The sequence below is a fragment of the Manis javanica genome, chromosome 11 (genome assembly GCF_040802235.1).
Source record: "Manis javanica isolate MJ-LG chromosome 11, MJ_LKY, whole genome shotgun sequence".
NCBI lineage: Eukaryota > Metazoa > Chordata > Mammalia > Pholidota > Manidae > Manis > Manis javanica.
Window position 1 is genome coordinate 26,428,845 of NC_133166.1, and position 13,394 is coordinate 26,442,238.

The 13,394-nt window shown below is 42.6% G+C and overlaps 1 protein-coding gene and 1 pseudogene across 1 annotated transcript; both read left to right on the top strand.

Annotated features, from left to right (window-relative positions):
* Positions 1–962: 962 nt before the first annotated feature.
* LOC140844633 (olfactory receptor 52E4-like) lies at positions 963–1,858 on the top strand (annotated as a pseudogene).
* Positions 1,859–8,258: 6,400 nt separating this feature from the next.
* Positions 8,259–9,194, top strand: LOC140844235 (olfactory receptor 52E4-like). The gene has a single exon (XM_073215715.1). It carries the CDS (start codon positions 8,259–8,261, stop codon positions 9,192–9,194), a length of 936 nt encoding a protein of 311 aa, XP_073071816.1.
* Positions 9,195–13,394: the final 4,200 nt, after the last annotated feature.

Genomic DNA, 13,394 nt, shown 5'->3' on the forward strand with positions numbered 1-13,394 from the left:
TCTCTACAATAAACTAGTAAAAGAACTTTCAGTGAGTTCTGTGAGTCTGTCTTATAAGTGACTGAAACTGGGGGTAGTTTGGGAAACTCCCTGAACTTGCACTTGACTTCAGAAGTGAGGAGAGTCTCAGGAACTGAGCCCTCCAACTGCGGTTCAGCTCCAGGCAGCAGCAGATCGCATCTGATGGCACATTTCTGTCAATGATCTTAGAAGTCAACAGGTTCTCGAAAAACAACTTCTTAGGGAATAGAAACTTCACAGATTAGCATTCCCCGTGACAATTTTTCTTAAATTTCTACTTGGGGGTTACTTAATTTTAGAAATCTAACACTAAGAATTGTGTGGGTCTGCTTCTAGACCCTCAATTCTATTCCACTGACTCTTTTTCTACTTTCTTTTCCTTTATTGCCAGTGACACTGTCATAATCATAATAGATTTACAAAACATTTCAATATCTGAGCGTGTAAATTTTCCTAATTTATTCTTCTTTGAGTTAATTTTAGCTATTCTAGATCCTTTCATTTTTCTCCATTCCTTAATTTTGTTCCTTGGTCCTTTCACTACTTCCATGAACAAGTTTGCAAAGACAGGCCCAGATCACTGTCAGAAAACCTAATTTCCACCTAATTTCAAGTCTTGGTTCTATTCTTATTAGCTTGTAAGCAATAGGTAATTAACTTACCAAAACCTTTCTCTTCCATAAACCAGACACCAGCACAACTTGTGCCACAGTACCAGGTGAGGTAATACATGAAAATAATGGTAAGAATAATCTCTGAATATAGTAGGTACTGAATTAACGATGCTATTACTTTTGTTGTGGTTATTATCACCATCAATTTTATTACCTCCTAATTGCATTTATTTACTGAGGAAGAGGAGAACCAGTGCCTTTACTTGCTCCAAACCCATAACTTTAAAAGACACATGTTAGCTTCTGATTGGTTCCTCACTCTCTCAAATGTATGATGCAGGTGAGGTGTGGTGCTGGGATTATTTATAGAGAGCTGAAAAAGGGGAAAGAATCACAAATTTTACAGAAATGTATTCCTAGTACCAATCCTTTGGGGGTACTTTTTATTTTTAGTATTTGTAGATCTCAGTTAGCTGTGGATGAATTGTGCATTGGCAACTACAAAACTTGTCATCATCTGCCTGCAGCAGAATGTCTTCTTCCAGTGTCACTGAGTCCTGTCTTTATTTCTCTTGCTGGGGATTCCAGGGTTGGATGTTGCACAAATCTGGTTTAGCTTTCCCTTCTGTGCCATGTACCTGATTGCCCTTGTTGGAAATGTTCTCATTCTGATTGTTACCTGATCTGATCATAGTCTCCACCAACCCACATCCTACTTTCTGGCCATGCTGTCACTGATTGCCCTGAGTCTCCCTACCTCTGCCATTCCCCAAATTATCGGTATTTTATGCTTCAACTTTGAAGAGTTGTGCTTTGATTCCTGTGTTGCTTAAGTATTCTTTATCCACTCTTTTACAGTCATGCAGTGCATTGTAGTTCTTACCATGGGTTTTCATTGCTATGTGCCTATTTTCAACCCCCTCAGTTACAGTGTAATCTTCACCAACAGAGTCACTGGTGTAACTGTTATGCTGGTGGTTCCAAGAAGCTTATGCACGATTGTCCCCATCATTTTCCTCCGCCTGAGGGTTCCTTACTGTGGACACACAGTCATCCCTCATACCTATTGTGAACACATAGCAGTGGCATGTCTCACTTGTGCCAGCATTAATGCCAACATGTATAACGGTCTTTGGAATATTTCTATCTTCTGTCTGGATATGCTTCTTATCATTATCTACAATACTAGGATTTTATACACTGTCTTCCACTTCCCTTGTTAAGATGCCCAAGCAGATCCAGGAGTGAGTACAGAATATTTTTGTTTAAAAAACATAGAATCAATACAAAAAGCAAATAATTCAATTAAAAAATGGGCAGAGGAGCTGAACAGACAGTTCTCCAAAAAAGAAATTCAGATGGCCAACAGACACATGAAAAGATGCTCCACATTGTTGGTTATCAGAGAAATGCAAATTAAAGCCACAATGAGATATCACCTCAAACCAGTAAGGATGGCTACCATCCAAAACACAAACAACAATAAATGTTGGCGAGGCTGTGGAGAAAGGGGAACCCTCCTACACTGCTGGTGGGATGTAAATTAGTTCAACCATTGCGGAAAGCAGTATGGAGGTTCCTCAAAATGCTCAAAATAGACTTACCATTTGACCCAGGAATTCCACTTCTAGGAATTTGCCCTAAGAATGCAGCACTCCAGTTTGAAGAAGACAGATGCACCTCTATGTTTATCGCAGTCCTATTTACAATAGCCAAGAAATGAAAGCAACCTAAGTGTCCATCCATTAGATGAATGGATAAAGAAGATGTGGTACATATACACAATGGAATATTATTCAGCCATAAGAAGAAAACAAATCCTACCATTTGCAACAACATGGATGGAGCTAGAGGGTATTATGCTCAGTGAAATAAGTCAATCGGAGAAAGACAAGTACCGAATGATTTTACTCATATGTGGAGTATAAGACCAAAGGAAAAACTGAAGGAACAAAACAGCAGCAGAATCACAGAACCCACGAATGGACTAACAGTTACCAAAGGGAAAGAGATTGGGGAGAATGGGAGGGTAGGGAGAGATATGGGCGGGGAAGAAGAAAGGGGGTATTATGACTAGCATGTATAATGTGGGGGGTGGGGGAAAGGGGAGGGCTGTGCAACACAGAGAAGACAAGTAGTGATTCTACAACATCTTACTACTCTGATGGACAGTGACTGTAACGGGGTTTGTGGAGGGGACTTGAGGTAGGGGAGAGCCTAGTAAACATAATGTTCTTCATGTAATTGTAGATTCATGATAACAAAATTTTTTAAGAAAACGTAGAATCAGAGGTAATTCATTCAGGTTTTGAAGGTACAGAGCCTGAGAGCCCTCCTCACAGCTGGTTTCCACAGATCTTTGTTCCTTAAAAGCATTCTGAAGCAGCAAGAGAACTTGCCATTTGCTACAATGTGGATAGACTAAGAGGGTATCATACTAAGTGAAATAAGCCAGGCAGAGAAAGAGAAACACCACAAGACTTCATTTATACGGGCAATCTAACATCTCAGACCTGACTGCGACCCATGAAGCAGTCCCAGTCCGGATTCCAGTCCTGCTCTACCACAGACCTGGCAGTTTTGCCAGATCCGAGCCCAGCCCAGTGATGCAACAGGAGCACATTCAGAATGCAAGGAAGCCACAGCCTGCTGCAGCCTTCTTCACATGCCTGTCCCCTGAGGTCCTGCCTGCAGGCCACACCACAGCCAAGGGACCTACTTAGAGTTTCACTCAACACTGATCTCAGAGATAGTCCTGTTGGGCCAGCGACTCCCTGGGACAAGGACTTCACCTGCCAAACTGGTATGAAAACAGGAAGGGGGGTCTGCTCCTTCAGTACCCACCCCAACTCAAGGCTATATGAATATAAAAATCAGACAAACATGACACAACAACAGTAACTAATAAAGCTCTAATAACTGACCCTAAATAAATGGAGATCAATGAACTGTTTGACTGATATTTCAAAATAATCATCTTAAAGAAGATGGATGCCCTACGAAAGAAAATAGACAACACTGTAAAGAGGAAAACAATGCACAAACAAAATGGGAAGTCTGAAGAGGAATAGATAGCATAAAAGCACACTGTATAGAAATCCTAAAGCTGAAGAATAATGATAAATAATATACGGTCTGCATATAAACTGAAATATTATTCAGCCTGTCATTGAAACAGCATGGAAGAACCTGAGGACCTATATGAAGATCTAAGTGAAATGAGTCAGTCACATAAAAAAAAAATAATGCATGAAAGCAGTTTTATTTGGAATGTTTAAAAAGTACTGAATTCATAGTAACAGAGAGTACAATAGGGGTTACTAGAGGTTGAGGCCTGGAAAAAGAAGGAAGATTCAAAAATGAAAGTAGAATGGTAGTTGCCAGGGGATGGAAAGAGGTGGGTAGGGGGACTTCTTATTCAATGTGTACAGTTTCAGATTTTGCAAAATGAAAAATACTGAAGATGGGAAGTGGTTATAGTTGTTGTGTAACAATATAAATATAAGTAAGGGTGAACTGTATATTGGGAATAGAGATTGTAAATTTTATGTTATGTGTGCTCCTCCAAAATAAAAAATCAGAAAACAGTGAAAAAGGAGACACTAAACCAAAGAAAAAATGTGCATGTTACACTTGAGCACAAACTGATCTGAACACACAAGACACCTGCAGGTCATGCATGGATGCTTCATTCTGAAGACCATCAGGGTGGTCACGATAACTGAGGAAGAGCTGAAGGAAAAGGGAAGCGAGTGGTGGCTATTTAAAAAGTGGAACTTATTATCTCCAAAGGCTGTAATGTTTAGGGGAATCATGAAATAAAGTGAGTTGAAATGGTTGATTGGGTATTTCCAAAAGGACTTTGACCAAAATCATGTTTTTGGTCACTGTTTTTCATATAAACCTGTAGATACAAGGGAGGAATACTAGGAAGAGACTGGATATGGCCGACATGGTTTGGTATGATTGGTGTTGATACAATGGGGAGGAGGACGAATGAGGCAGTGGCCTGGAACCGGGGAGTGAGTTCTCATTAACCAAAGAAAGGAGTGATAAAATGAGAACATATCAGATCTAATGAGAATCTTCTTTGGATCACAGGCATTAGCTTCCATCTCTTAACAATTCAAGCGTCAGATTGTAGAATATAAAAAACAAAAGCAGGTTGTCTAACATATTCAATAGTCCTTCCTTCTTGTTCTATCTGCCCTCAGGAAAACCGTGACCTACAGCACCTCCTTGTTACTACAGGTACCACACCATCATCATCCAGGAAAGGAGACCCTAAGGGAACTTGAACCTTCAGCTCAGCCTGCATTCTGTTTTCTCAGAAGAATGTGGAGTTCCCTCACCCTCTGACACAGGGGCTAATACCTCAAGGCCTCTCTACAAAAACTGAGCTGCTCACTATTGTTTATGTACTGGGAAGGAGAACCATGCAGGGCTGGAGGTTGACACTATTATCTACAGGCATGAACAATGTCAAAAAACAGAGTCTAACATATCTACTTCTTCTTCGTCTTCTGAACCAGTTATAACAATGCCCAATTGCACCAGGATTCACACATTTCTATTAAACAAAGCAGGAGATTTCATAAGGAAAGTTGCCTAAGTCACACTTTGAGGATTTAGTAGAATAAACTTAGTACTTCTATGCCTTCTGAAGAGGACAGTATCTGTATCAACCCTCACACAGACTACTCTTCCTTTAGGATGTTTCTTTCCTTCACAGCTCATGAACTTCCCCTCCCCTGAGCTCAGGAGTTCTGTCCAATCAGGTGAGGTTTCTCTGCAGGTGCACTAGGGAGGAACAAAGACTTATTAATGATGTATGAGACCATCCTTATGCCCAGAGGACTCTGAAGGCTAAGCTCAGGGGTTCAGGGACATGCCGAGGCTGAGGGACGTCCTCACTCACTATAAAGGTTTCCTCCATGTGACATGATAGACTTGGAGTATGGAGGCTTGATGGGGCTCCTGAGGAAATGGATGCAGGGGGGATGAGATACTACAGAGAGGAAAAGAAGGGCACAAGGAGAAGGTAAAGGAGGAGAGAAGGGGACAGTAGCCTCCCCTTGGCTGAGAAGTGACCCAAAGCACCGCTCTCCATTCTCTTCACAAAGAAGGCACCAGAGCACATGGACTGGAGCAGACGTCAGCAGGTGAGCAGATGACACACCAGCAAGTACTATGCAGCATCACACACACACACACACACACACACACACATATCCACACACACACACACTCACATAGTACACACCTCACACCCAGATCCCACAAACATGTAGCAGTGTACCCACATCTGAGGCTACCAAAGAATGAGAGTTGCCCTGGCAGGCAACTACTGACGGGGAAGCAGAGCCAGCACCTAGGCTGCTGTGGTGCGTGAGGCTGAAGGGGGACACTGCAGGTCATGGTCATAGGTCTGAGGTTGGAGATGGAGGTGTGACAAGGTCATAACCAAATAAAATGATGAGGATATTAAGCTTTTGCTCGGCACAATTACCTTAGTTTTTCTCCTACATAGGCCTGGGGAATTCAGAGGTCATCAATTCTACCTTGGCCTCTGTGCACCCTCTCCATGGAAATGTATCCAAAGCTCCTTAATGGCGCCCAATACACCTGCTAAATTAGCCTTACACACTGCTCCCTCCTGCCTTCTGCTTCATGGCCCTGTCATGAGAGAGCCTGAGAGAAGGTCCCCCTCCCATCAACAGTGTGAGAAATCTGTAAGGACAGGAGAACATGGTCTACGTTCCATCTGAGCTGCATTGGTTTATGTGGGCATCCACAGAGGCCTAGAAATGAATCACAGTGCGAGGCCCGGTGCCTCTCATTCACCTTGGAATGTTCTGTGTCATCCCTCCCTCCTCCCTCCTCCACCTCACCTTACAGCCACCATGAGTTCTTCATAAATAATGGACGCATTACAATCAAGTAAGTTATTTGTGTTACAGGGGGATTTCTGGCTCTTTTGGGTTAAAAGGAAAATAAAATTTGGAGAAAGACTAATAATGTAAATAACTACCATTTACTGATTATACCCTATGAGTCAGCACTCTACATGTATTGGTCTTATTTCTCTTTAAAATAAGAATCATTAGATAGAATTCATTAATCAAATTCCACAGAGCAAAGTGACTTGAAAAGTAAAGGAGTTTGTCTAAGATCTCCAGCTAGTAGATGGCATGGCTAGATTTCAAGACATTTTTGAATGATTTCAAAGTTCATTTAAGTCATCTGTAATATTGTGTTATTAGCAATGCACTAATGGGGAAAAGAGCCAGCAGGGTAAAAGTAAATTCACAACTTCAGTAAATGGAGTATTGGTGGGCAGTAAGGGGGAAGGTCTCTAATATAGCTGAGCTTTCAATGCAGTCTGGGGCTGGGCTCCTTGTCACTGTGCACATCTAGGAAAAGATGGTTATATTGCCCACAGCTGTAGCAGAAAGAGGTAAGCATTCTGACCAAAACTGGGAGACAGCAGATAGCCCCTTGATTTTGCTATCTACTGTCAGAGAAGATTCCCCTCTGACACTTGCCTGGAAACTTGTCCCACACCTGGCGAAAACCAAGCACCCTGGAGATGGTGGCAGCTCAGAACTGAGACTCCTATGCTGTGTCATCCTAGCTACTTCCAAAGACTCTCCCCAGTGAAGTTCCATAACCACTGTCGTCTTTATTCACAGGCTGGCATCCCCCCTACACCGCCCCCACTAATGCTGCCAAACACAGTGTTCTATCTGCACCTGAGCAGTTTCACTCCAGCTGCTGAGGGGACAATATAAGCTCCATTTCTCTGAAAGAACAAGGGATTGTTAACTCTGTTTCTGGATATTACTACTGTGATAACTACCTTGCAGAGTTATATGCAACCACATTTTTATAAAACATTCTCTTTTTCTCTGTCTCACACCCAAACACAAAGTCGTGCACATACTATGCATACACATAAACAACATAGACAAGCAACAACAGGGAATTTCAGAATCAACAGGAGTCTGGACGCATGGGGCTGAAAAAGAAGCCATACCGTAAGATTAGGAAGCATTAAAAATAGCAATGGTCTCATAGTAGAAATAGCATGTGACAAATTCAAAGACAGACATTGTGAGTATGCTCCTGAAAGTTATGTTACTGTCTCAGGTCCATATGGAAAATCTTCAAGCACTTATTAAATCAACACAGACAACAGTATACATAAGCCATACTCATTTGGACTTATGATTCTTTAACAGTTGAAAACCACTGGGTGTGGTAGTTTCCCAAAAGTAAACTAGGGGCTACTTAAAAATGTAATGGGAAAGAATGTCATAAAATGTAGGTACACACCAATTTCTGAAATACTGTCATTTCCTTCAAAGATTTTATTTTAACAAAAAAGAAGGCCAAGAAAATATTACCTATGATTTCAGAACAATAATGTGCTATAAGAGAGTTGCTCAACTGTCTTTTGGAAAGAAGAGAACACCTAAAGTTTGTAAATTAGCTTACTCCTGCCATTATTTCCAGGGTAATGATAAGAAGTCTTTCTATCTCCCCAGGATCTTGGTAAGAAAATACCTTAAACTGAGTGCCATCCCACCTCCTAAAAGAAATTCAGCAGGCCTTGTTAGGAGAATGTCTCCTATCAATGACACCCAGTTCCATCCCCACTTCTTTCGCCTGCTAGGGATACCGGGATTGGAAGCTGCACATTTCTGGATTGCTTTCCCATTCTGTGCTGTGTACCTGATTGCCCTTGTGGGGAACATCACCATTCTTTTTGTCATCAAGACGGAACACAGTCTCCACCTGCCCATGTTCTACTTCCTCGCCATGTTGGCTGTGATTGATCTGGGTCTGTCCACCACCACCATACCCAAAATGCTGGGCATCTTCTGGTTCAAGCTTCAAGAGATCAGCTTTAAGGGCTGCCTTACTCAGATGTTCTTTGTCCACATGTTTGCAGGCATGGAGAGTGCTGTACTGGTGGCCATGGCATATGACCGCTTTGTTGCCATCCGCAGCCCTCTCCAGTACACCATGATCCTCACCAATAAAACCATTGGCCTCCTAGCCTCTCTTGTTGTGGAAAGAAATTTCATTCTGGTGACTCCATTTGTGTTTCTCATTCTGAGGCTGCCCTTCTGTGGGCATGACATCATCCCTCACACATACTGTGAGCACATGGGTCTTGCCCGGTTGGCCTGTGCACCCATCAAGGTCAATGTTATCTATGGGCTCATGGCGATTTCTAACACCTTTGTGGATGTGATCCTCATTGCCTCCTCGTACGTGCTCATCCTTCAAGCTGTTTTCCACCTCCCCTCTCAGGATGCCCGACTAAAGGCTCTCAATACCTGTGGCTCTCATGTCTGTGTCATGCTCTGCTTTTACACACCAGCATTTTTCTCTTTTATGACACACCGCTTTGGACAGAACATTCCCCGCTATATCCACATTCTTCTGGCTAATCTATACGTGGTTGTCCCACCTGCCCTTAATCCAGTCATCTACGGGGTCAGGACCAAGCAGATGCGAGAGTGGGTTGTAAAGGTTTTTGTACAGAAATAATAGCTCTGTGTAAAGACTCAGGAAATATATCCAATTATTACCCACATTTTAATATGCTGAGGACTCTTAAATTTCTATTATATTAGGTAGCAATAGCCAGGTTTTTCAGTTTTATCAGAAGTGGTTTAGGTTTGACAGATAAAGTAAAGCGGCCTTTGCTGCCCTCTCTGCTCCACCTCCAAGTACCTGGACAATGGGTAAGGGCTAATGGAAAAAGGGAAAATGTCCCAGTGGAAGTTATGATTTTGGAGTGAACAACTGGTGGAAATGGGTGAGAACTCCCCCCATTTGTCCCACATCTTCTCTTTAGGGGGTTTACACCCTGAAGGAGTGCTGATCTACTGATTTGATTTTGTAGATGAAGAGAAAACAGGAAGCCTTGGGCTGCTGGCAATTACAGGCATTAGAGCATCTCTTCTATAGGTCTATATTTTTACATTAAGCCTCAAATTTTGTGCCTCTAGAATCATGGCTCATTTTTATTGTAATGTCCCTCAGTCTAGTTACTATCAGTCGAGCCTTACTTCTTTCTTATCTGATCATCCAGTAGTTATCTCTCTCTCTCTCCCTCTGTGTATCTCTCTCTACCTCTACTTCTATCTCTCCATCTATTGTTATCAATCTCCTCTCCACTCTTTCTCCAATAAACTAAGTATTTGACAATTAAGGAATACGAGAGACTCTACAGTGTATGCATTGAGGTTACATGATATTATTTTCTCACTGGAAGCAAAGTCATATGACATGTGAATTATTGTTTGTGTCCCATGTCCAATTCCAACCGAATTCTATTAAACATTTCTCTTGATATTACACAATTTACTTTCAGATATAACCGGGTTTCAGAAACTTTGGAAATGAAAATTAGAATCTATGCTTTCAACACAAAGCCAGACTTGACATTAAGCTCTGTATCATCTCACTACAAGTTATTATACCTGTAGATTTCCAGAATAATATCCCACTCCCAAACTCCAAAGTTAGAGAATGTGGTTTGTTTTTACCTAAATTATAGGATCACTGAACTCAAATTTGTGTCTGAGAAAGGTACTCTCGCTTACAAATTAGAAGGATCCATTGTATTCTGTTTTAGAACCCTGTCCAGGTTCATCTGACAAGAGGCGAACTGCTCAGAAGCACGCAGAGGGGGCATCAGGAAATGGGGTGGATCTGGGTGAGAAGACAAGGGGAACGACGATACCTGTCGCCATTTCTGTAAATCTGTGCAGTGCTTTTAAATTAGGGCACTTGTTGAGCTGGACTTTGACCATGGCAGAGCAAAATTCTAACTTGTTACAATACCCACCAACATGTGGACTCAGCCATTTTCCCTAAGGCGCTCTGTGACCCGCATCTATGGGGCTTTCCTGAGATGTCATGGCTGAGACCAGGCCTCAGGAGAATAAGCTTCTAAGAAGTCTTTCTGGACAGCATACTCTTTCTTTCATGAAATCACATGAGATGGAGACACCAGCAGAGTGCTGACATGCAGACTGGGGATGACTGTCATTCGTCACTCACGTCAAGACATAGGATGCATCCAGGGCTCTGGTCTACCAAGGGCCCCCACTGAACCTGAGCTTGAACTGTGCCTTCGAGCTGTTCACTGACTCTTCCCAATCTGTTTTCTGGCTCTCATGATGCCTCCCAGCTACAGCACCCTGGGAGGCAATGGGTGCAGCACACATACCTTACCTTACCTGCCTACCTCTCAACACTACTACTATCTGGAGTGATCAGCCTGCCCCCTCCACAGGCTCCATGTGACCTGTCAGAAGTGGCTGCACCTGTCTGCTCTGGACTCTCTGAGACCATTGCTCTGCAAGGCCACCAGGCACTTTAAGTCTGTGCCCTGTTTTACCTCCAACTGATATGATGACATGCTCTCTAAGTCAATATTGTATAATGCCAGGTAAGGTAGGTGCATTTCTTGTATGAATGGGAACATTCTCTCATTTCAACCACAGGTGTTCCACGTATACTCCAAAGTTAGAGACACTGTGAAAGCAAAGTATGAATTGAAAGAGTCTGTCTTCAAGAAATCCACGATTAGGGTATAAGCCTTTCAGAACCCAAGAACCTGACAGGCTCCAGTACATTACAGATGACATCCATGGCAAAGGAATGTTACAGTCCCAACACAAACACGAGGCACACCACACAGATTCCACCGCTACAGTAAACAAGCCTGCTGCCAACCTACACATATTACCTCTGCCGCTCTAGCAGGGACATGAGCTCTGGCACTAAGACACCCTACCTGCCCTATTTGAGGCAAGAATCTAACCTTGGTGTTGCTCTAGCTCATAAAAAGATAGACACATTGTCACTGCTACTACCAGGTGGCATGAAGGGATTATTCTTTAATATAATACACATGAAAAAGGCAGAAAAAGATCATAAATCACAACAGGCTCTTCAAAATATCTGGTAGCATCCAGTGTTAATCTCTTCAAAAAGGAACATCACAAAACTTACTAAGAGATAAGGCTACATAGTTCAAACAAAGAGAACTGTTTTGTAGGATTTATACAATGGCATCTGAATACATCTAGATTTGTTAATCCCATTCCTTAACTCAGATCAAAGCACCATCTCTCCAGTCTTCCTCCTTTACTGGGTTCCGTCCCGTGTACTATCATCTGAATTATTCAGCTCTGCTTCACAAGAATGTACCACCCACCTAAGCCACCCTCCTCAATCTCAGTCTTGTGATACTTTACACACACACACTCCATCTCATTCATCTCATTCTTACTCACAGGCATAATAAACAGTAAATACTGGCTATTTTAGTGCCATAAGCCATGAGAAGGGCAGGATTGCTGGATTTGGACACTTTCTGCATGGTTTTCTCTGTGGGTAAGACACATACTTAGGAGTGAGTGACTTTCTAACTGTGCCTCATGTTCCCTCTATAAGCCACCTCTGCTGTGTTACAGTATTAAAGAAAGGTTTTACTCTTTCTCCAGAAATTAGGCAACATGCTATGGAAGAGATAAGGGTCTCTGACTGGAAGCCAGAAAACTCTTTCATGAAAAGGTGTCTGTACCCAATTCCCACCGACATGCTACATCCCAACAGGACACAGGTCCGCCCTTCTTCCTTCCTTCTGATGGGGATCCCAGGGCTGGAAGATGTGCTTCCCTTTCTTTGCAGAGTCCCTAGTAGCCCAGCTGGGGAACATCACTATCCTGTTTGTAATCCACACTGAACGCGCAGCCTCCACCAGCCCATGTTTTCCTTCTTGCACTGACCTTGGACTGTTCCACAGCCACCACCCTCCAGACACTGAGCATTTCCTGGTTCAGTCTCAGGAAGATTGTGTTTGGTGCTTGCATCACACAGATGTACACTATCCATCTATGCACCGGCCTGGAGTCTGCGCTGCTCACACTCATGGCCATAGAACGATATATTGACAACTGCAATACAAGCAGGGCATACTGGAGAGAGAAATTATTTGGGAGTCATATGTTCCAGGTGTAAAATCATGCTCTGAATTTGACTGCAAGATTTACCTCAGAATTCACTTGTATCTCTTTGATTTTCAGTATCATTGCCAAAAATTCTGTGAAGCAGCATTCATTTGAGCAATAAAACACCATAAAGGAAAATTAATTAACATCAAAAGAACAGCTGGGAAAATCTTTGCAGCTTGTAAAATATTAAAAGATGTAGACTAAATAAGCACATGTATTTCTTTGTTACTTGTTACTTCTGGTGTATGTAGGCCAAGTTTCTGGAGTCTGAGTCTAGTGTTCAGTCACTGTATGAAGGGGGGTCCCCAGCTCCAGATCCCCAGTACTGGCGGCTCTTTGGGGACACTAAGCCCTCACCATGGTCAGGAGACCACAAAACCAAGGAGGTAACAGGGCTCTATCTGGGCTGGAGGATGCATGGGCTAAGCCCCCACCGGGTTTGTTGGGGCTGAGCCTTAGGGCAGACTCTAACAGAGTGGCTGCTGACAGAATTAACATAAAGTCTTTCTCATTAGAGTATAGAAGCAAAGTAAGTCAGGTGATTTCTTTGGCTGTCCTAAGAGTTTCGAAGACATTAAGTTAGCTTCTAATTGGAGATGGAACCCTCCTTGAAACTCAAGGGCAGGTGAGCAAGGAATATGCAGAGCACAGGGTAGGGGGACTGTAATGTAAACTGAGAGGGGCAGTGAACTGAAGAAATGACACTTTGTGTGAACAT